The sequence below is a fragment of the Acipenser ruthenus genome, unplaced genomic scaffold, assembly GCF_902713425.1.
Source record: "Acipenser ruthenus unplaced genomic scaffold, fAciRut3.2 maternal haplotype, whole genome shotgun sequence".
In the NCBI taxonomy this organism is placed as follows: Eukaryota; Metazoa; Chordata; class Actinopteri; order Acipenseriformes; family Acipenseridae; genus Acipenser; species Acipenser ruthenus.
Genome location: NW_026708911.1, coordinates 1 through 23,479, shown reverse-complemented (window position 1 = coordinate 23,479; position 23,479 = coordinate 1). Strand labels below are relative to the sequence as shown.

At 38.8% G+C, this 23,479-nt stretch overlaps 2 protein-coding genes across 6 annotated transcripts; both read left to right on the top strand.

Moving 5' to 3' along the window:
* The first annotated feature begins 3,560 nt into the window (after positions 1-3,560).
* Positions 3,561-14,106, top strand: LOC131736716 (uncharacterized). Of its 4 annotated transcripts, XM_059021954.1 has the most exons (6): positions 3,561-3,666; positions 6,578-6,634; positions 7,987-8,034; positions 11,535-11,647; positions 11,992-12,492; positions 13,033-14,106. In XM_059021954.1, exons 5-6 carry the CDS (start codon positions 12,013-12,015, stop codon positions 13,294-13,296), a joined length of 744 nt encoding a protein of 247 aa, XP_058877937.1. In that variant the 5' UTR covers positions 3,561-3,666; positions 6,578-6,634; positions 7,987-8,034; positions 11,535-11,647; positions 11,992-12,012; the 3' UTR covers positions 13,297-14,106. The 4 variants fall into 4 exon arrangements, with proteins under 4 accessions (XP_058877937.1, XP_058877938.1, XP_058877939.1 ...); XM_059021955.1 differs by lacking the exon at positions 7,987-8,034; XM_059021956.1 differs by lacking the exon at positions 11,535-11,647.
* Positions 14,107-15,783: 1,677 nt separating this feature from the next.
* On the top strand, positions 15,784-18,842 carry LOC131736717 (uncharacterized). Of its 2 annotated transcripts, XM_059021958.1 has the most exons (3): positions 15,784-16,383; positions 16,728-17,228; positions 17,769-18,842. In XM_059021958.1, exons 2-3 carry the CDS (start codon positions 16,749-16,751, stop codon positions 18,030-18,032), a joined length of 744 nt encoding a protein of 247 aa, XP_058877941.1. In that variant the 5' UTR covers positions 15,784-16,383; positions 16,728-16,748; the 3' UTR covers positions 18,033-18,842. The 2 variants fall into 2 exon arrangements, with proteins under 2 accessions (XP_058877941.1, XP_058877940.1); XM_059021957.1 differs by having other exon boundaries at positions 15,784-17,228.
* The last annotated feature ends 4,637 nt before the right edge of the window (positions 18,843-23,479 follow it).

Here is a 23,479-nt window from a genome sequence, read left to right as displayed (position 1 = left end):
TAACTGACAGTGACCCTGAGTCACACTCCAAGATTCCATCTGACTCTGGTAGTGATTTTTACCCCACTGATAGTCCCAGTGATGACACTATTGTTACTCAGGAAGAGGATTCTCCATCTGCTATGGAAGAGCCTGTTGGAGGTCTAGAAATAGAGACCGAGGAACAACCTGCATGTTCTAGTAGGCCAAAAGGGTATGTGCCACTATACAGTTGGATGCCCCCCAATAATTTATGCTAAATTCAGACAAAAAGGTTTTAATCCTGAGGCCTAAAAAACTCAGTGATGAATTGATGTTTTCTGATGTAAACGTTGCTGGACACACCGTTAGCCCAAAAGCATCATCGCACAACTTGGGTGTGATTTTTTACACTGGTCTTTCATTTGACACACACATAAAAACATGTTAAAACATGGAAGAGCCCAGGTATACAGGCGATGTCACACTCCAGATGATTGTTCTAGTTTTTGCGACTCACCGCAAGCCCCATGCACAATCCAGAAGCAGGCATATTTAGATAATCGATTCTCTCATTGTCTGCACCAACCAAAAACATTAAGTATAAATGAAGTTTCTATATATATGGAGGTTGTGTGGTCCAGTGGTTAAAGAAAAGGGCTTGTAACCAGGAGGTCCCTGGTTCAAATCCCACTTCAGCCACTGACTCATTGTGTGACCCTGACCAAGTCACTTAACCTCCTTGTGCTCCGTCTTTCGGGTGGGATGTAATTGTAAGTGACTCTGCAGCTGCTGCATAGTTCACACACCCTAGTCTCTGTAAGTGGTCTTGGATAAAGACGTCTGCTAAATAAACAAATAATTATATATATTTATATATTTATCTCGTTTTAAAGTTTGTTTTTTTTAATTTTGGCACAAATTATCCTCTATACTCCCTGGACATGAACTGTCTTGTGCAGGTAAGTGCTTTGAGCGTTTTTCCCTTTACAGGTTCAGTCTCATTAAAGTTCAGCAGCTGTCCCTCCCAGTGAGAGATCACGCTGATACTTGTTGTGATAATAAAATGAAACTTTAACAGCAATATTGATGCTGTATAATATGCCTTTGGCAAGTTGCTAAATACAGTTTTTGTAACACAATTTGTTTGCTTAACTTTTGCTTGCTTACTACAGTCCGAGGTGCCAGAGTTGGTGGAGGAGGTGGAAAGGTACTGGCTAGATATAGTCAGTCTCACCTCCATGCACAGCATCGGCTCTGGAACCAAACTTCTCGACCAAAGGTGGACTCTATCCTTCTCCAGAGAGGCCCCCTGTGAGCAGCCCTGGGCAGATGTGGGAATATACAGTTGGAGTTTGTGCAGGTGGACGAGAGGGTTGCCTCGGTGAGACTTCTGGAATCTAAGAGGAAAACTCTGACTGTTGTAGGTGCATATGCGCAGAGGAAGTGTGGAGAAGATGTTAGGCTAGGTGAAGTCAACGCAATGGACTGTTCAAAATACACATGAGAGTGACTTACTGCCTTACACCTGAATTACTGCCTGGAAGGAGGCAACCCACCAGGCCTTGGAACCCCAGAGATTTATTTTGTTTTTCTCTCCTCTGCCCCTATAGTTATTCTGATGTACTGTGTTCTAATGCACTGACCAATAATGTGAAAGCACTCGGTGGCAATTCATTGCGAAGGGCGCTATATCAAATAAAAAATGATTGATTGATTAACATGTTGTGTAGCTTTTCAGAGTACAGCAGCACCAGTGTATCCAATGTGTGTGTAAGCCTGTCTATTAACCGGTATGCACAACGCAGTATAGCATGCCTCCTCTTATTTGAAGGAATGATTCAATAATCACTACCCTATTTAATCAGACGTCGCACTGCAATAGCTTTTGTTATTAGTTTGGAGTCATTTTAGATGTAATGTGTACAATGTACAAAAACATTAGTTTGTTTTTGTAAGCTAATCATTATAGCCTATTTTCAACTGTGAGATGTTCAGGTCTGGATTATAACAAAACTTTGACCAACCCGCTAACAGTAAACTGCAAACTTGTAGACTTTTTGTTATTCATGAGGAGAAGAAAGAAGCCTCTGACAAAATTTGAAGGCACCTACCCTACAGGTTAAACTTTGCTACAATGGGTCGATGTGGCAATGTGCCCCGCCCCTGTGTGCATTTTTGTGTTTTATGTTGTATGTAGTGTGTTAATGTTGGTGTATTGTAGTTGGTACACGGGATATAATGTGGGTAATGAGCACGAGTGTTTAAAATGTATAATTTTATTTAGGCACAGGGATTGCACTTCACTTCATGTGCATTTAAAGTATTTAATAATATGTGAGCACAGGGTTGCACAGATTTAGTTCATGTGCTGGGATTCAAGTGACTCACTGAACACACAACCCCAAGTGAGTGAAACGTGCATCTATATATACTGTTGTGCCGGGATTCAATTACTAATTAATTATTCTTATTTCTGCTAAGAAATAAGAAATAAGAATAATTAATTAGTAATTGAATCCCGGCACAACAGTATATATAGATGCACGTTTCACTCACTTGGGGTTGTGTGTTCAGTGAGTGGAGAACGGGTGTGGAGAGGAGAGAAAGTAAAGTAAACTAAAATAAACTAAAATAATAATTGTTATTTGTTTTGACTCACCGTGTTTGTTTGTCTGTTTGTCCACTGTTCATTTAAGTGTTAGCCCGTTTTGTTTGTCTATTTACTTGGGCCTCAGGTGCCGTGTCATGTTTTCTATTTAAACCTTTTATTTTACAATAAAACACTGAGCACCACAGCGCTTCAGTTTCACTTGCCACACAAAAAAAAAAACAAAGATTGTTTTGTAACTAACAGCTTTGTCTGAGTTTTATTATAAAACAAAATCAGCTGAATTTGTTTAAAGGGACTTCATCTGATTAAAAATAAAACCTGAAAACGTCAAGCCCTACTTGTGTGTGTGTGTTTGGATTTACTTTTTCCACAATACTTGTTATATTTCATTTATGCAATATGGACCTCTGTTAATATGGGGCATAACACATTATTTTAAAATAAAATACAGTGCATGGTGGGATACTATCGTATTAATTTCCACGGTTTGTTACGCTGCTGGGAATTGTAACTGAACTATTCTAATGGTGTGTGGACGCATTAAGCCTGACTAAACATGAAACGGTACTTCAGTGTGGAGGCTTTGAGCTGGATTAATTAGAGCGGTTTCGAGTACGGTTCTCGAGATCGGTTATGTAGTGTGGACAGGGCCTTTGTGTTTCTTTCTGGCCTGATGTCATGCCTACAGCCAGCCTGTCACAGTCGGTTAAAGTTTATTTTAATAGTTGAGAAAAAAGAATCCACACCAGGTTTCAAATGTAACCACACCCCCTGCATTGGTGCACAAAACAGGTGCTTTTTTTGGCACTGATAATAGTTTTTGTTTTATTATCAATAAAATTTAGCAGGGCAGGACAAAGATGATTTAAGGCCGTTGTTGCTTTTAACTTTATGATTTAATGGTCATTTATGGTAGAATACTCACCTACCTTGCCCTGAAGCAAAGTTTCATTTTGCCTGTGTGGGTGTGTGGTTGTGTGTGGGGGGGTGTGTGTGTATATATTGTGTATATAAAGAATAGCTCTTTTCAAGAAACTTACAGCTTTCTCTTGGTCTGGTACCAGAACACCCCTTGTCTGCACAAGTGAATTTGGGTAAGATCTACCATTTATATCTAGAACTTACAACTTAAAATGTTCATGAACGTGTTCTAGTAGTTAATATGTAGCAGACCATGTGTCAATTCATTTATTGTAACTTTTCTCACAGTTAATGAATTAATTACTACATTTAATTAACTATTAATGAACAAGTAAGCATTTTATATATATATATATATATATATATATATATATATATATATATATATATATATATATATATATAATGTTGTTCATTAATAGTTAATAGGTGCTGTCACAATATTTAGCCCATACATTTACGTTAATTTAGTAATTAATTAATTAACTGTGAGAAAATTTACAATAAATGAATTGACACATGGTCTGCTACACATTAACTAACTATTAAAATAATATGAAATCATGTTTTATTAATCTGTTTACTTCTTGTTCATTAATAGTTAATAGGTGCTACTAAACATTTACTTCAATTTATGAATTTATAAACTTTTAGAAATGTTACTATAAATCAAGTAACAAATTATCTACTAACTGTTAACTAACTATTAACAGACATAACAAATGTGTATTAATATATTTACTGCTTGTGTGTTAATAGTTAATAGGTGCTCCTTAAAATAAAGTGTGACCTTTAATTATACTCGAGATTTATTGGTACACTGCGACTCCTAAATTTTATGACTGTTTGCGGCCAACTTCTCTCTCCCAATGAGCTATTTTCAGCTATATATAGGTTTTGAACCCATAGCCCCTCCTACGGGTTAAACTATGTCCAAAGTCGCGTTCACGACTATAATAGGTTGCGTTATCTGCGCACGCATTCTCTAGAATGGCTGTCCCGACAGCTTCAGCCAACACCAACTCATTGGGGCCTATGTACTAAGAAAGGCCAGTCGCAGGGCAAACTACCGCAATTAGCGTTTTTGTTGCTACTGTTGGCAAAAAAATCCTCTGTACTCAGAGAAGATATGTAAATGAAGAGACCAGCAATATATTCATTTGAATTTCTGTTGCGACACTTTAGCGAGATAAGCATTCCGTGAGATATGCAACATTTTTCAGAATAAATGACCGTTGTCTTTTGGATAGACTGACCTATATAGCCAGCCTCAACCTGGGACGAGTAGTGAAGGGGAAATATAGAATGCGATATTCGAAAAAGCAATGAACAAGGAGGCAGCAAATAAACTCTGAGTGATACAAAAACATGGTATTAATGTCCTGTTCACAAGCAGGCTACAGTTTCTTTTGGTATAGAAACCACTTTCTGTATTAACTCACTTTCAGTACCTGTACAGTAGACTGTACAGTTATGATGACGTGTTTCTGAATTCATTGCTATGACAGCTGTATCACTTTTTATACAAACAGCTCCCTCAAGTAATATGCCTATGGCATGATTTACCGTATGTCAATGTATATTTGTGGAAAAGCAGGCTAATATATTTCTGTAAGTAGTTCCAGTTTTGTTAGAGAAACCTGTAAACAATTTTTTTTTTTTAATATAGGCTACTATTCAGTGGTGTGTGATGACATATTTAGCAAGGCATTCAACATTTTTTAAAATTACCTTTTTTTAATAGTCCAATATCATTTAGATAGCAATGAAACCTATATTTGACAATGGCATTAAATGTGACTTCACTCACTGATTTGGTAATTCTGAGTCCTTTTGATGTCCAGGATAAAAATAAAAATATCAGAGCTTTACAATGTGTAATACTTGTTGATTCGTTTATCTGAAGATTAATGCAAGCTTGTTATAATGTGCGTCACTGCAGGCTAACTGCTTCAAACTTTTCTTCAGCTTTTTTTCCTGGGCTATCATGTCTGAACTAGGTTATATGCACGCATATTATTCTGTTATATTTATTTATTGAGCATATTGAACAAAAACTCTTGTTCTAAACTAACTGATCGACCAAACCCTGTGCCAATACCAAATCAGGTGAGTATCTGGGCTTCCTTATAATAGGATAGATTGGGCTCCCATTAGCGCTATGCAGACTTAATGCACTTAGAACTGAGTGCTGTAGTACATTAGAATTGCAGTAGTGGGTTTAGCTGCATAGGATCAAACAAGAGAATAAAGACATAAAACAGTGACTGATCATCACTCCCTCAGAAGGTCAAAAACATTCGCCTATATATGTAGATAAATATATAGGACGACCATTGTAAAACATTAGCCTATATATGTAGATAAATATATAGGACGACCATTGTAAAACATTTACCTATATATGTAGATAAATATATAGGGCGACCATTGTAAAATATTTACCTATATATGTAGATAAATATATAGGACAGTCGACCGAACCCACATCAACAACTTTTCCCTCTCTTTCAGCCTGGCCTGCTTTCCGGTAGGACACACACTCTTAAGCTCCTGCAGTATGTTGTGAAATAAACTGCAAATCTTTTTCTTTTCAAACACTGAAGTGATTATTGGTTATTTGTGTGTGTTGGTAATAATATTGTTTAGGGGTTAACCCAGAGCATTTAATAGAAATTAAATGTTAGTTTGTGTCTGTTGTGCTCTGGCCCTTGAGGTCTGTGTATTTATCAGGTCTCTAAAAGCTGTTTTAACTGGTAATTAAGAAAGAAAAGGTAACAACGTCACCTGACACTTCTGACTAGCTTGCGACAGGTTTACGACTCTTAAAACAGGCGCAATATCTACCCCATTGTCTCTAGATCCGGTAAGTATTTTATTTTGAAATAAAAAATTAGCAAAACTTTACCATTGTTTTAACCCCAAAATAAACCATGAGCTTAATCTTTCTCAACTCGCTGTTTTCTGGTCCTATTCACCGTAAGGAATATGTGCTCCTATTCCGCACAATAGACACAAGCAGGCACCGCTTTCAAACTCAAAGAAAAGTTTCCAACCGTCTTTTTATTTTTCTTTCTTTTACAGGTTTGGTTGCAGCCAACATACCACCCCAGAACAAAGGATCCCCTCTCTCCCTCCCAGGTAAGTTATTTTACATGTCATCTTTTTATATGTATAGGATTCCCCTCCCGCAGCACCTTTCTTTATTTAATTCAACCCATTGTAAACACTGTTAATTTATCAATCAGTTATGGAATGTTCGTGAGTCTCGTTGTGCTTTGCTGTGGGGATTAACAGTGATGGAGTTCCTTTTGTTTTTCACTCTGTTGTAAGATACAATAGTTCCCAGGCATACAAAAGTTCCCAGGTCAACTTCTGGTTTTAGTTTTTGTAGTTATTTTCAAATAAAAGAATTCAACTGCATATTTGATTTGGCATTTTAAAATCATATATAACTAACCTACATCGTCACAGTCATGTAATGATGTCAAGCTGCAGTCTCAGGAAGAGACTCCCTACTTGGAGTGTTTCTTTTTAGCAGATTTGTGGCATCTTAAAGTGATAAAACGTCACCTGTATAAATAGGGGATTTGAAAGAAAAAAATGAAATCAATAACATTAATGTTTTCAACATAAACTACAATGATCAAATAAGAACCGTGAGTTTTTACAGCCATGACAATCATATCTGTCTCCTTCTAGTCTATATCACCTTTCGAATTGTAGATTGTGAGAAGTATACACCATCCTGACCACTTTTAAACTACAGTCCACTGTGCTCTTTCCAAGATGGCTTCACATGTCATTTTTAGAAGATGTTCAGAACTACATTTTTCATCATCTCCACCAATACATAAGTGTGCAGGAGGATGATGGGAAATGTAGTTCCTGTGTAACTGGCATACTCTCACGTTACACCCCAGCACAAAGCCAGTAACAAAACACACATAGAAAAGTAAATAAATGCAAAGACATGTTGTTATGCCCACGCTTTTTAAGTTCCCAGTGATAGTTAACCTGGCCCTTGGATCCCATCTAAATTAATTTAATGATAATAGCAACAAAATGAAGGATGTGCGTTGGTGCTCCATGCTACCATGCTTGGTGCCTCAGTGCCCTTGCATCAGCTCACTTCCTCTCAAAACTCAGTGCTGGAGCAACCCACCTAAGCCTTGGTGTGTACTTTACCTTGCGCTGCACATCCAGTGTTTGGTGACTGTGCTCTTGTGCGTTTGCTCCAGTGCATGCATGTTCCTACCTCAGTGTGCCTGTGCCTCGTCTCAGTGGTAGGGTGCCTGCGCACTCCATGCGAGGTATGGCCACATCATGGGCTCTCTTTAACTCACTCAGTGCCAGGCTCCTCCTTTAGTCATGCTTCGCAGCTCCTGGTGTCTGGTACCCCTCCTTTCCACGTCATTTTAAAATAGCTACCGTATTACACAGAAGTAGCACACGTCGTCAAACCTTTTTTTTTTTTTACTTTATCTTTATAGGCTGCAGTTTTTGTAAGGGAAAGCCAGTTCAACGAAGAAGACCTACAGGTGTTTTTTTTTATAACCATTAAATAAACAGATAGCTTTTATTGAGAATTCTTTGTGAAATGGATTTGATTTAAACAGTATTTAAACAGGAGCTGCTGTATTATTGGAAAGATACAGTAGAGAATGTTAACTAAATGAATCTGTTTGCCGGAAAGTCGGTCAGATTTTAGATTGTGCGAGTTTGCTCTGTTCTTATAATAAGTACCTTGTCACAATACCACATTAGCAATAACAATCAAAATGACCCACTGAAAATGAGGTAAATAGCCTAAAATGTTACGTCAAACATCAGCAGAATACAAACATCTCCCACAGATGTGATTTCTATCAATATAAAAGAACATTGTCATATATTTACCGTAATAGCAATAGCAGTATTATGCATGGACTGTTATTTACTTGAATTCATCATTTATTCATTTTAGTGGGGAATGATGATTCAACCAGAAATTATGAAGTAACGGGAGGTTTGTTGAAGACAAAAAATATACCAAGAGCTCAGTTAGGAGTTCTTTGAGATTATTATTAAAGTCCTATTGATGATAATAATAATAATAATAATAATAATAATAATAATAATAATAATAATAATAATGATAATAATAATAATAATAATAATAATAATAATAATAACAACAAATAACCCAACTACATGTAGGTTCAGTTCTGTAGTTTCTCTCTCATGCAGCGAATCCCAAGCACTTCCACACACTCTGCCGCCTGGTCTCCCCTCACTCTCTCACTCCCCCAACCCAACTATTTACAAACCCCAACCCCAAGAGTAACACACCCTGGCCGTACAATACATGCAATGAAACTGAACAAGACAAACACACACAAAAGTCACTGAACAGCCTACAATAATAATGATAATTGCTGGGGTTGAACCTGGTATTTCACAAACTTCAACTTCAGCACCAATATCGCTGCACAAAAACACCCTGCAACTGTTTTGATAGCAGGGTATTGGAGGTAATCACGTCAGCTACAGCCCTGACCCCCACCCTGTGTACGTTATTATTATTTATTATTATTATTATTATTATTATTATTATTTATTTCTTAGCAGACGCCCTTATCCAGGGCGACTTACAATTGTTACAAGATATCACCATATTGCTTATGCCTCAAAAGTATAGAAAATGGCTATTATTCCCCACAAACTTTGCTTTTGTGACCAGGACAGTGATATTTTGAAATTTACCTATTACCAATGAGAAAACGGGCAAATTTGTGTCTTTTCGTTCACATAAAGTCAGAAAAAAACAACATATGAATCCAAATTAACATGTATTTATACTAAAGTAAACAAAAATGACTACAAAAGATTTAGAAGTGAGTAGTTTTTCGAGATTTACAATTATACTGTAAATCACGTTCACGAATCAGACCCCAAATGTAGTCTCCCATCATGTTCTCGTTATACTGTCTTTGGTAGTGGCTTTCAAAGTCCAATATATCCTGTTGGAAGTGTTCGCCTTGCTCCTCCGAGTACGCTCCCATGTTCTCCTTGAATTTATCAAGATGAGCATCAAGGATATGGACTTTGAGGGACATCCTACAGCCCATTGTGCCGTAGTTCTTCACCAGAGTCTCAACCAGCTCCACATAGTTTTCGGCCTTGTGATTGCCCAGGAAGCCCCGAACCACTGCGACAAAGCTGTTCCAAGCCGCTTTCTCCTTACTAGTGAGCTTCTTGGGGAATTCATTGCACTCCAGGATCTTCTTTATCTGTGGTCCGACGAAGACACCGGCTTTGACCTTTGCCTCAGACAGCTTAGGTATGAAGTCTTGAAGGTACTCGAAGGCTGCCGACTCCTTATCTAGAGCTCTGACAAATTGTTTCATAAGGCCCAATTTGATGTGCAGTGGTGGCATCAGCACCTTCCGGGGGTCCACCAGTGGCTCCCACTTGATGTTGTTCCTCCCCACAGAGAACTCGGTCCGCTGTGGCCAGTCCCGCCTGTGGTAGTGCGCCTTGGTGTCCCTGCTGTCCCAAAGACAAAGATAGCAGGGAAACGTGGTAAAACTGCCTTGGAGACTGTCACAAAGACGGCCAGAGTGGGTGGCGTCAGACCGGAAGCAGGAAGGAATTCAAACACAGACAGACGGTGCTGGTGATGAGCTGAGTGCAATGGCTGCACTCAGCGTTTATTAACAAATAAAAGGGTTGTCAACAGTACAAAAAACAGGACACGGCACTTGCGCCAAAATAAACAGACATACAAAACGGACTAACACTAAACAAACGGTGCACGGACAGACAAACAGACACGGTGAGAACAAACACTTATATTTACGATCGTATTTAACTCTACTTTTACTCCTCTCTCTCTCACCCGTTCTCCTCTTCCGAACACCCAAACACGAGTGACTAAAACGTGCATCTATATATACTGTTGTGCTGGGATTCAATTACTAATTAATTACTCACTTGAATCCCAGCACGTGAATTCATTACGTGCAACCCCGTGCCACACATTATACACATTTTATCTGCACGTGAAGTGATGTGCCATCCTCGTGCCTAAATATAATTATACACTTTAAATACACGTGAAACACAGACCCGTTTATATCCCGTGTACCAATCTATACACCAACATTAACATACGCACGCATACATACAAACACAGATCACACAAATGCACACAGGGGCGGGGCACTTTGCCACAAGACCCATCAGGAATGCCACCATTTTGAAGTCTCCTATGACCTTGATGCCATCTCAGAAAAATGCAGATATGTATCCACTTAGGCAGCTGGAACTAAACTGAACTGGTGGGCTTAAGGCCCCTGTATTTATACTACTATTTATGTTACTGGAAAGTTCTAGAAAGTTCTAGAAGTTACTCCAAGTTTACTCAGCACTGAATCTATCTGGAATGTTCTGGAAAATAGGTAAATTTCAAAATATCACTGTCCTGGTCACAAAAGCAAAGTTTGTGGGGAATAATAACCATGTTCTATACTTTTGAGGCATAAGCAATTCGGAAATAACACTTACTACCCAGGAACCAAAAAAAAAAAAAAAAATTGTTACACGGTGTTATTATTATTATTATTTGTTTATTTAGTAGATGCCTTTATCCAAGGCGACTTACAGCGACTAGGGTGTGTGAACTATGCATCAACTGCAGAGTCACTTACAATTACATCCCACCCGAAAGACGGAGCACAAGGAGGTTAAGTGACTTGCTCAGGGTCAAACAATGAGTCAGTGGCTCAGGTGGGATTTGAACTGGGGACCTCCTGGTTACAAGCCCTTTTCTTTAATCACTGGACCACACAGCCTCCCATAATAATAATGGCCAGCTGGTTTGGGTTTTCCCCAGACTTATTTATTCATTTTATTGTCATTGTTTGTTAGCCTACTATTAGTAGTTTAACTACTACTGCAGGCACCAACGTTAACAGCTTAAACTTAAACTTTACTGTAAAAAAAGAGGCACTATAGTTTGAAATGCCGGTACAGTGGGTGGAGTAATATGCATTTTCAGTGAGAGTTGACCCTGCCTTCAGAGGACGGAGATGAGGCAAAGAGAGGCTGCTGTGGATGTAAAGGGAGTTTCTTTGGAAGACTGCTCTTGGGCACCATCTAGCTCTGGCACTGGTAAATCCATCTCAGTTACATATGTGAGCAGGAGGATGATGGGAAATGTAGTTTCATGCGAGGTCCATGCGGGTACATGGGAACCATCAGTGCACCAACAAAAATATCCACTAATCAAAGCAAATCAAAGAGATAAACTAAACATGCAGTTAAATTAAATTCCAAAACACTTAACATTGTGTAAGAAAATGTAGGCCTAAGTACACCCTTGTTACACATAGGAATATCTTGAATTTCAACCAAAATATAAAAATGTACATTTCTGGTTTATAGATGGTTGGCTTTGTTCGTCCCTTGATTACACGTCTACAGTAAAGGATAATTGTTCTAACATTTATTTATAGATCAAGACATACCAGTCCAAAATGGCGGAGATAGAAGACATATTTGAGGGAGTTGAAGAAGCCATTGATGGAGCTGACGATGACATTGAAGACCTATCAGAAGAAGCACAAGAGGAAATAAAAGCAGAAGTAGCTGAAGCACGAGCAGAAGTTGCAGAGCTTTCCAAAGTTAGCGAGACCTTAAAAACCTTGCTTCAATACGTCACAACAAGTATACCAAAAATAGTAGGATTTGTTGTGAAAAATTTAGCTATCGGTGCTATCTTGTGGGGTGTAAATGTTGTTCTTAACAAATTGCTTCCCGATAAACAACAATCCTTGGATGTACAGAGTAAGCGTGCTGTGATTAAGGCATTAACCGCAATCATTAAAAATGAAACAGGCCTCAGTGAAAAGCTCCTAAAGTGGATGACAGACCACAAAGATGATATGATTCAACTGGAAGGATTTGAAGTACCAATGGAATCAATTATTCAGAAATACATTGGACCAGTATCTGATGTACGTAATGTTTTGCTACTTTTTATTTATGTTCTATTAACAATATATACAGCAGTTATCGTCAAAAGTTTACATACATACAATGGAAATGAATAATTTCTAGGAGTTTCTCTAAAACCCCAAAATTGAGTTCCTGCCAGCAGAGAGAGAATTGAGGCATCCACTTCATTTATTATTAAATGTAGTAGTAACCTAGTATCAGTTGTAAGAATTCCGTTTGTGTAATATTTAATACCAATTCAGATTTTAGAACATACAGCAGCAACAGGGTAACACTGTATTTTAAGCAGTTATTAGGGAGTTATTAACAATGTTTTTCAGGAACCAATCCTATCTAATACTATAGCTTTTCTCTTATTAGCAACCTCTGGATAATGGCAACTTTTTGATGGCTACCAAGTGATTGTTAATAAGCAGCATTTACCATGTGTATATACTTTCGTGGCCTGCCTACTACATCATTAGAAACTGAAAGGTAGGGTATTAAATACCTCTTCTGTGCTGATTTGATGTTTGATATTTCACAATTTGATGTTTTAGGCCGTTGAGCAAGCCTTCAAAGTTGCAACCTCGCTCACGAAAAAGATTGACGGGAAAACCCAGATCAACATCCCAACAGCAGAAGACATCCAGCAGTTCCTTGCAGCTGCCGATGCATTTCTCCAAGCCTTCAGTAATTTGATTCAGTTTGTCTCCACACATGTTCAACAGATTAAAGAGCTTAAAACCTTTCCATTGACACAGGCAGACATTGACTCTCTTAAAACTCAGCTGGATGATGCTAAGGCCTTACCTTTGTGGTAAACAAAAAATATGTCTTGACTTTTGATAATGTATAGGATCAAAAGAGACAGGCACACACTGCTCCAAAAGCTTGCATTTTTCTCATATTCACGATTAAAACAGCTAATAATAAACTCTGGAAAGTTAAAATATTCAAAACGCAGTTTTTGTTTTCTGGTATAACTGCTTATTAACATAGACGTGAATGATTAAAACACAATTGTTAATAGAAATACAATGCTTGAGCTTCAACTAAACACGACAAGATTAAAAAAGCAATATAATTGTGTGTATTTTTCATTTTACCATTTTTATTCTTCACAAGTATAAATGTTGTTGTGATATATGTGACTCATATTATTAAGTGGCTTCTCATTAAAAAAAGAACAAACATATGGTGTCAAGGCTATATATAAATAGCAACAATGTTGGTATGTCCATTTGCTTTTGCCCTTAAGGCCTAATTACAACATATACTAGAATGAAAATGTTTTAAGTTATAGCCTACTAATAGAGCATCACATTCATGTTTAGTTGCTATTTTTAATCTCAAATATATTAATTATTTTGACATATCTATCACTATCATGTGGCAGTCAGTCAAGGTCATTCTTAGGTGCAAAAAACATGGCCACAGAATGTACCAAGTGGGTATGGCCATGTAACTGAGAAAATAATGAGAAGAGTTGAATGTGTTGAAATGTGTTCACTCTAGAATATGTTGAAATTAGGCCTTTAAGGAGGCAAACAACATACATCAGAAGTGATTGGGTCTGATGAGCACGTACAAAATGCCAAAAAATAAAGATATAGTCATTGCTTTTACACTCACCTAGTTCCGAGGTGTTTTATTTTTTGTTCAGGAATCAGTCTTGTATTCTTCATTACCTGCAAGGATGAAAACCCACACACACACCCACATACACCACCCACCCACCCACACACACACACACACCCACCCACCCACCCACCCACACACACACACCCACCCACACACACACACCCACCCACACAGACAGACACACAGGAGGATGCAACATTGACAATGGATAATTGCAAAGCATATGATATGGTTTATTTAGATTTCTAGAAAGCTTTTGATAAAGTCCCGCATAAAAGATTAATTCTCAAACTGAACGCAGTAGGGATTCAAGGAAATGCATGCACATGGATTAGGGAGTGATTAACATGTAGAAAACATTCATTGCACTCCAGGATCTTCTTTATCTGTGGTCCGACGAAGACACCGGCTTTGACCTTTGCCTCAGACAGCTTAGGTAAGAAGTCTTGAAGGTACTCGAAGGCTGCCGACTCCTTATCTAGAGATCTGAGAAATTGTTTCATAAGGCCCAATTTGATGTGCAGTGGTGGCATCAGCACCTTCCGGGGGTCCACCAGTGGCTCCCACTTGACGTTGTTCCTCCCCACAGAGAACTCGGTCCGCTGTGGCCAGTCCCGCCTGTGGTAGTGCGCCTTGGTGTCCCTGCTGTCCCAAAGACAAAGATAGCAGGGAAACGTGGTAAAACTGCCTTGGAGACTGTCACAAAGACGGCCAGAGTGGGTGGCGTCAGACCGGAAGCAGGAAGGAATTCAAACACAGACAGACGGTGCTGGTGATGAGCTGAGTGCAATGGCTGCACTCAGCGTTTATTAACAAATAAAAGGGTTGTCAACAGTACAAAAAACAGGACACGGCACTTGCGCCAAAATAAACAGACATACAAAACGGACTAACACTAAACAAACGGTGCACGGACAGACAAACAGACACGGTGAGAACAAACACTTATATTTACGATCGTATTTAACTCTACTTTTACTCCTCTCTCTCTCACCCGTTCTCCTCTTCCGAACACCCAAACACGAGTGACTAAAACGTGCATCTATATATACTGTTGTGCTGGGATTCAATTACTAATTAATTACTCACTTGAATCCCAGCACGTGAATTCATTACGTGCAACCCCGTGCCACACATTATACACATTTTATCTGCACGTGAAGTGATGTGCCATCCTCGTGCCTAAATATAATTATACACTTTAAATACACGTGAAACACAGACCCGTTTATATCCCGTGTACCAATCTATACACCAACATTAACATACGCACGCATACATACAAACACAGATCACACAAATGCACACAGGGGCGGGGCACTTTGCCACAAGACCCATCAGGAATGCCACCATTTTGAAGTCTCCTATGACCTTGATGCCATCTCAGAAAAATGCAGATATGTATCCACTTAGGCAGCTGGAACTAAACTGAACTGGTGGGCTTAAGGCCCCTGTATTTATACTACTATTTATGTTACTGGAAAGTTCTAGAAAGTTCTAGAAGTTACTCCAAGTTTACTCAGCACTGAATCTATCTGGAATGTTCTGGAAAATAGGTAAATTTCAAAATATCACTGTCCTGGTCACAAAAGCAAAGTTTGTGGGGAATAATAACCATGTTCTATACTTTTGAGGCATAAGCAATTCGGAAATAACACTTACTACCCAGGAACCAAAAAAAAAAAAAAAATTGTTACACGGTGTTATTATTATTATTATTTGTTTATTTAGTAGATGCCTTTATCCAAGGCGACTTACAGCGACTAGGGTGTGTGAACTATGCATCAACTGCAGAGTCACTTACAATTACATCCCACCCGAAAGACGGAGCACAAGGAGGTTAAGTGACTTGCTCAGGGTCAAACAATGAGTCAGTGGCTCAGGTGGGATTTGAACTGGGGACCTCCTGGTTACAAGCCCTTTTCTTTAATCACTGGACCACACAGCCTCCCATAATAATAATGGCCAGCTGGTTTGGGTTTTCCCCAGACTTATTTATTCATTTTATTGTCATTGTTTGTTAGCCTACTATTAGTAGTTTAACTACTACTGCAGGCACCAACGTTAACAGCTTAAACTTAAACTTTACTGTAAAAAAAGAGGCACTATAGTTTGAAATGCCGGTACAGTGGGTGGAGTAATATGCATTTTCAGTGAGAGTTGACCCTGCCTTCAGAGGACGGAGATGAGGCAAAGAGAGGCTGCTGTGGATGTAAAGGGAGTTTCTTTGGAAGACTGCTCTTGGGCACCATCTAGCTCTGGCACTGGTAAATCCATCTCAGTTACATATGTGAGCAGGAGGATGATGGGAAATGTAGTTTCATGCGAGGTCCATGCGGGTACATGGGAACCATCAGTGCACCAACAAAAATATCCACTAATCAAAGCAAATCAAAGAGATAAACTAAACATGCAGTTAAATTAAATTCCAAAACACTTAACATTGTGTAAGAAAATGTAGGCCTAAGTACACCCTTGTTACACATAGGAATATCTTGAATTTCAACCAAAATATAAAAATGTACATTTCTGGTTTATAGATGGTTGGCTTTGTTCGTCCCTTGATTACACGTCTACAGTAAAGGATAATTGTTCTAACATTTATTTATAGATCAAGACATACCAGTCCAAAATGGCGGAGATAGAAGACATATTTGAGGGAGTTGAAGAAGCCATTGATGGAGCTGACGATGACATTGAAGACCTATCAGAAGAAGCACAAGAGGAAATAAAAGCAGAAGTAGCTGAAGCACGAGCAGAAGTTGCAGAGCTTTCCAAAGTTAGCGAGACCTTAAAAACCTTGCTTCAATACGTCACAACAAGTATACCAAAAATAGTAGGATTTGTTGTGAAAAATTTAGCTATCGGTGCTATCTTGTGGGGTGTAAATGTTGTTCTTAACAAATTGCTTCCCGATAAACAACAATCCTTGGATGTACAGAGTAAGCGTGCTGTGATTAAGGCATTAACCGCAATCATTAAAAATGAAACAGGCCTCAGTGAAAAGCTCCTAAAGTGGATGACAGACCACAAAGATGATATGATTCAACTGGAAGGATTTGAAGTACCAATGGAATCAATTATTCAGAAATACATTGGACCAGTATCTGATGTACGTAATGTTTTGCTACTTTTTATTTATGTTCTATTAACAATATATACAGCAGTTATCGTCAAAAGTTTACATACATACAATGGAAATGAATAATTTCTAGGAGTTTCTCTAAAACCCCAAAATTGAGTTCCTGCCAGCAGAGAGAGAATTGAGGCATCCACTTCATTTATTATTAAATGTAGTAGTAACCTAGTATCAGTTGTAAGAATTCCGTTTGTGTAATATTTAATACCAATTCAGATTTTAGAACATACAGCAGCAACAGGGTAACACTGTATTTTAAGCAGTTATTAGGGAGTTATTAACAATGTTTTTCAGGAACCAATCCTATCTAATACTATAGCTTTTCTCTTATTAGCAACCTCTGGATAATGGCAACTTTTTGATGGCTACCAAGTGATTGTTAATAAGCAGCATTTACCATGTGTATATACTTTCGTGGCCTGCCTACTACATCATTAGAAACTGAAAGGTAGGGTATTAAATACCTCTTCTGTGCTGATTTGATGTTTGATATTTCACAATTTGATGTTTTAGGCCGTTGAGCAAGCCTTCAAAGTTGCAAACTCACTCACGAAAAAGATTGACGGGAAAACCCAGATCAACATCCCAACAGCAGAAGACATCCAGCAGTTCCTTGCAGCTGCCGATGCATTTCTCCAAGCCTTCAGTAATTTGATTCAGTTTGTCTCCACACATGTTCAACAGATTAAAGAGCTTAAAACCTTTCCATTGACACAGGCAGACATTGACTCTCTTAAAACTCAGCTGGATGATGCTAAGGCCTTACCTTTGTGGTAAACAAAAAATATGTCTTGACTTTTGATAATGTATAGGATCAAAAGAGACAGGCACACACTGCTCCAAAAGCTTGCATTTTTCTCATATTCACGATTAAAACAGCTAATAATAAACTCTGGAAAGTTAAAATATTCAAAACGCAGTTTTTGTTTTCTGGTATAACTGTTTATTAACATAGACGTGAATGATTAAAACACAATTGTTAATAGAAATACAATGCTTGAGCTTCAACTAAACACGACAAGATTAAAAAAGCAATATAATTGTGTGTATTTTTCATTTTACCATTTTTATTCTTCACAAGTATAAATGTTGTTGTGATATATGTGACTCATATTATTAAGTGGCTTCTCATTAAAAAAAGAACAAACATATGGTGTCAAGGCTATATATAAATAGCAACAATGTTGGTATGTCCATTTGCTTTTGCCCTTAAGGCCTAATTACAACATATACTAGAATGAAAATGTTTTAAGTTATAGCCTACTAATAGAGCATCACATTCATGTTTAGTTGCTATTTTTAATCTCAAATATATTCATTATTTTGACATATCTATCACTATCATGTGGCAGTCAGTCAAGGTCATTCTTAGGTGCAAAAAACATGGCCACAGAATGTACCAAGTGGGTATGGCCATGTAACTGAGAAAATAATGAGAAGAGTTGAATGTGTTGAAATGTGTTCACTCTAGAATATGTTGAAATTAGGCCTTTAAGGAGGCAAACAACATACATCAGAAGTGATTGGGTCTGATGAGCACGTACAAAATGCCAAAAAATAAAGATATAGTCATTGCTTTTACACTCACCTAGTTCCGAGGTGTTTTATTTTTTGTTCAGGAATCAGTCTTGTATTCTTCATTACCTGCAAGGATGAAAACCCACACACACACCCACATACACCACCCACCCACCCACACACACACACACACCAACACACACACCCACCCACCCACCCACACACACACACCCACCCACCCACCCACACACACACACCCACCCACACACACACACCCACCCACACAGACAGACACACAGGAGGATGCAACATTGACAATGGATAATTGCAAAGCATATGATATGGTTTATTTAGATTTCTAGAAAGCTTTTGATAAAGTCCCGCATAAAAGATTAATTCTCAAACTGAACGCAGTAGGGATTCAAGGAAATGCATGCACATGGATTAGGGAGTGATTAACATGTAGAAAACATTCATTGCACTCCAGGATCTTCTTTATCTGTGGTCCGACGAAGACACCGGCTTTGACCTTTGCCTCAGACAGCTTAGGTAAGAAGTCTTGAAGGTACTCGAAGGCTGCCGACTCCTTATCTAGAGATCTGAGAAATTGTTTCATAAGGCCCAATTTGATGTGCAGTGGTGGCATCAGCACCTTCCGGGGGTCCACCAGTGGCTCCCACTTGACGTTGTTCCTCCCCACAGAGAACTCGGTCCGCTGTGGCCAGTCCCGCCTGTGGTAGTGCGCCTTGGTGTCCCTGCTGTCCCAAAGACAAAGATAGCAGGGAAACGTGGTAAAACTGCCTTGGAGACTGTCACAAAGACGGCCAGAGTGGGTGGCGTCAGACCGGAAGCAGGAAGGAATTCAAACACAGACAGACGGTGCTGGTGATGAGCTGAGTGCAATGGCTGCACTCAGCGTTTATTAACAAATAAAAGGGTTGTCAACAGTACAAAAAACAGGACACGGCACTTGCGCCAAAATAAACAGACATACAAAACGGACTAACACTAAACAAACGGTGCACGGACAGACAAACAGACACGGTGAGAACAAACACTTATATTTACGATCGTATTTAACTCTACTTTTACTCCTCTCTCTCTCACCCGTTCTCCTCTTCCGAACACCCAAACACGAGTGACTAAAACGTGCATCTATATATACTGTTGTGCTGGGATTCAATTACTAATTAATTACTCACTTGAATCCCAGCACGTGAATTCATTACGTGCAACCCCGTGCCACACATTATACACATTTTATCTGCACGTGAAGTGATGTGCCATCCTCGTGCCTAAATATAATTATACACTTTAAATACACGTGAAACACAGACCCGTTTATATCCCGTGTACCAATCTATACACCAACATTAACATACGCACGCATACATACAAACACAGATCACACAAATGCACACAGGGGCGGGGCACTTTGCCACAAGACCCATCAGGAATGCCACCATTTTGAAGTCTCCTATGACCTTGATGCCATCTCAGAAAAATGCAGATATGTATCCACTTAGGCAGCTGGAACTAAACTGAACTGGTGGGCTTAAGGCCCCTGTATTTATACTACTATTTATGTTACTGGAAAGTTCTAGAAAGTTCTAGAAGTTACTCCAAGTTTACTTCAAAATGCCAAAAAATAAAGATATAGTCATTGCTTTTACACTCACCTAGTTCCGAGGTGTTTTATTTTTTGTTCAGGAATCAGTCTTGTATTCTTCATTACCTGCAAGGATGAAAACCCACACACACACCCACATACACCACCCACCCACCCACACACACACACACACCAACACACACACCCACCCACACACACACACCCACCCACACACACACACCCACCCACACAGACAGACACACAGGAGGATGCAACATTGACAATGGATAATTGCAAAGCATATGATATGGTTTATTTAGATTTCTAGAAAGCTTTTGATAAAGTCCCGCATAAAAGATTAATTCTCAAACTGAACGCAGTAGGGATTCAAGGAAATGCATGCACATGGATTAGGGAGTGATTAACATGTAGAAAACATTCATTGCACTCCAGGATCTTCTTTATCTGTGGTCCGACGAAGACACCGGCTTTGACCTTTGCCTCAGACAGCTTAGGTAAGAAGTCTTGAAGGTACTCGAAGGCTGCCGACTCCTTATCTAGAGATCTGAGAAATTGTTTCATAAGGCCCAATTTGATGTGCAGTGGTGGCATCAGCACCTTCCGGGGGTCCACCAGTGGCTCCCACTTGACGTTGTTCCTCCCCACAGAGAACTCGGTCCACACAAATGCACACAGGGGCGGGGCACTTTGCCACAAGACCCATCAGGAATGCCACCATTTTGAAGTCTCCTATGACCTTGATGCCATCTCAGAAAAATGCAGATATGTATCCACTTAGGCAGCTGGAACTAAACTGAACTGGTGGGCTTAAGGCCCCTGTATTTATACTACTATTTATGTTACTGGAAAGTTCTAGAAAGTTCTAGAAGTTACTCCAAGTTTACTCAGCACTGAATCTATCTGGAATGTTCTGGAAAATAGGTAAATTTCAAAATATCACTGTCCTGGTCACAAAAGCAAAGTTTGTGGGGAATAATAACCATGTTCTATACTTTTGAGGCATAAGCAATTCGGAAATAACACTTACTACCCAGGAACCAAAAAAAAAAAAAAAATTGTTACACGGTGTTATTATTATTATTATTTGTTTATTTAGTAGATGCCTTTATCCAAGGCGACTTACAGCGACTAGGGTGTGTGAACTATGCATCAACTGCAGAGTCACTTACAATTACATCCCACCCGAAAGACGGAGCACAAGGAGGTTAAGTGACTTGCTCAGGGTCAAACAATGAGTCAGTGGCTCAGGTGGGATTTGAACTGGGGACCTCCTGGTTACAAGCCCTTTTCTTTAATCACTGGACCACACAGCCTCCCATAATAATAATGGCCAGCTGGTTTGGGTTTTCCCCAGACTTATTTATTCATTTTATTGTCATTGTTTGTTAGCCTACTATTAGTAGTTTAACTACTACTGCAGGCACCAACGTTAACAGCTTAAACTTAAACTTTACTGTAAAAAAAGAGGCACTATAGTTTGAAATGCCGGTACAGTGGGTGGAGTAATATGCATTTTCAGTGAGAGTTGACCCTGCCTTCAGAGGACGGAGATGAGGCAAAGAGAGGCTGCTGTGGATGTAAAGGGAGTTTCTTTGGAAGACTGCTCTTGGGCACCATCTAGCTCTGGCACTGGTAAATCCATCTCAGTTACATATGTGAGCAGGAGGATGATGGGAAATGTAGTTTCATGCGAGGTCCATGCGGGTACATGGGAACCATCAGTGCACCAACAAAAATATCCACTAATCAAAGCAAATCAAAGAGATAAACTAAACATGCAGTTAAATTAAATTCCAAAACACTTAACATTGTGTAAGAAAATGTAGGCCTAAGTACACCCTTGTTACACATAGGAATATCTTGAATTTCAACCAAAATATAAAAATGTACATTTCTGGTTTATAGATGGTTGGCTTTGTTCGTCCCTTGATTACACGTCTACAGTAAAGGATAATTGTTCTAACATTTATTTATAGATCAAGACATACCAGTCCAAAATGGCGGAGATAGAAGACATATTTGAGGGAGTTGAAGAAGCCATTGATGGAGCTGACGATGACATTGAAGACCTATCAGAAGAAGCACAAGAGGAAATAAAAGCAGAAGTAGCTGAAGCACGAGCAGAAGTTGCAGAGCTTTCCAAAGTTAGCGAGACCTTAAAAACCTTGCTTCAATACGTCACAACAAGTATACCAAAAATAGTAGGATTTGTTGTGAAAAATTTAGCTATCGGTGCTATCTTGTGGGGTGTAAATGTTGTTCTTAACAAATTGCTTCCCGATAAACAACAATCCAAGGATGTACAGAGAAAGCGTGCTGTGATTAAGGCATTAACCGCAATCATTAAAAATGAAACAGGCCTCAGTGAAAAGCTCCTAAAGTGGATGACAGACCACAAAGATGATATGATTCAACTGGAAGGATTTGAAGTACCAATGGAATCAATTATTCAGAAATACATTGGACCAGTATCTGATGTACGTAATGTTTTGCTACTTTTTATTTATGTTCTATTAACAATATATACAGCAGTTATCGTCAAAAGTTTACATACATACAATGGAAATGAATAATTTCTAGGAGTTTCTCTAAAACCCCAAAATTGAGTTCCTGCCAGCAGAGAGAGAATTGAGGCATCCACTTCATTTATTATTAAATGTAGTAGTAACCTAGTATCAGTTGTAAGAATTCCGTTTGTGTAATATTTAATACCAATTCAGATTTTAGAACATACAGCAGCAACAGGGTAACACTGTATTTTAAGCAGTTATTAGGGAGTTATTAACAATGTTTTTCAGGAACCAATCCTATCTAATACTATAGCTTTTCTCTTATTAGCAACCTCTGGATAATGGCAACTTTTTGATGGCTACCAAGTGATTGTTAATAAGCAGCATTTACCATGTGTATATACTTTCGTGGCCTGCCTACTACATCATTAGAAACTGAAAGGTAGGGTATTAAATACCTCTTCTGTGCTGATTTGATGTTTGATATTTCACAATTTGATGTTTTAGGCCGTTGAGCAAGCCTTCAAAGTTGCAAACTCACTCACGAAAAAGATTGACGGGAAAAC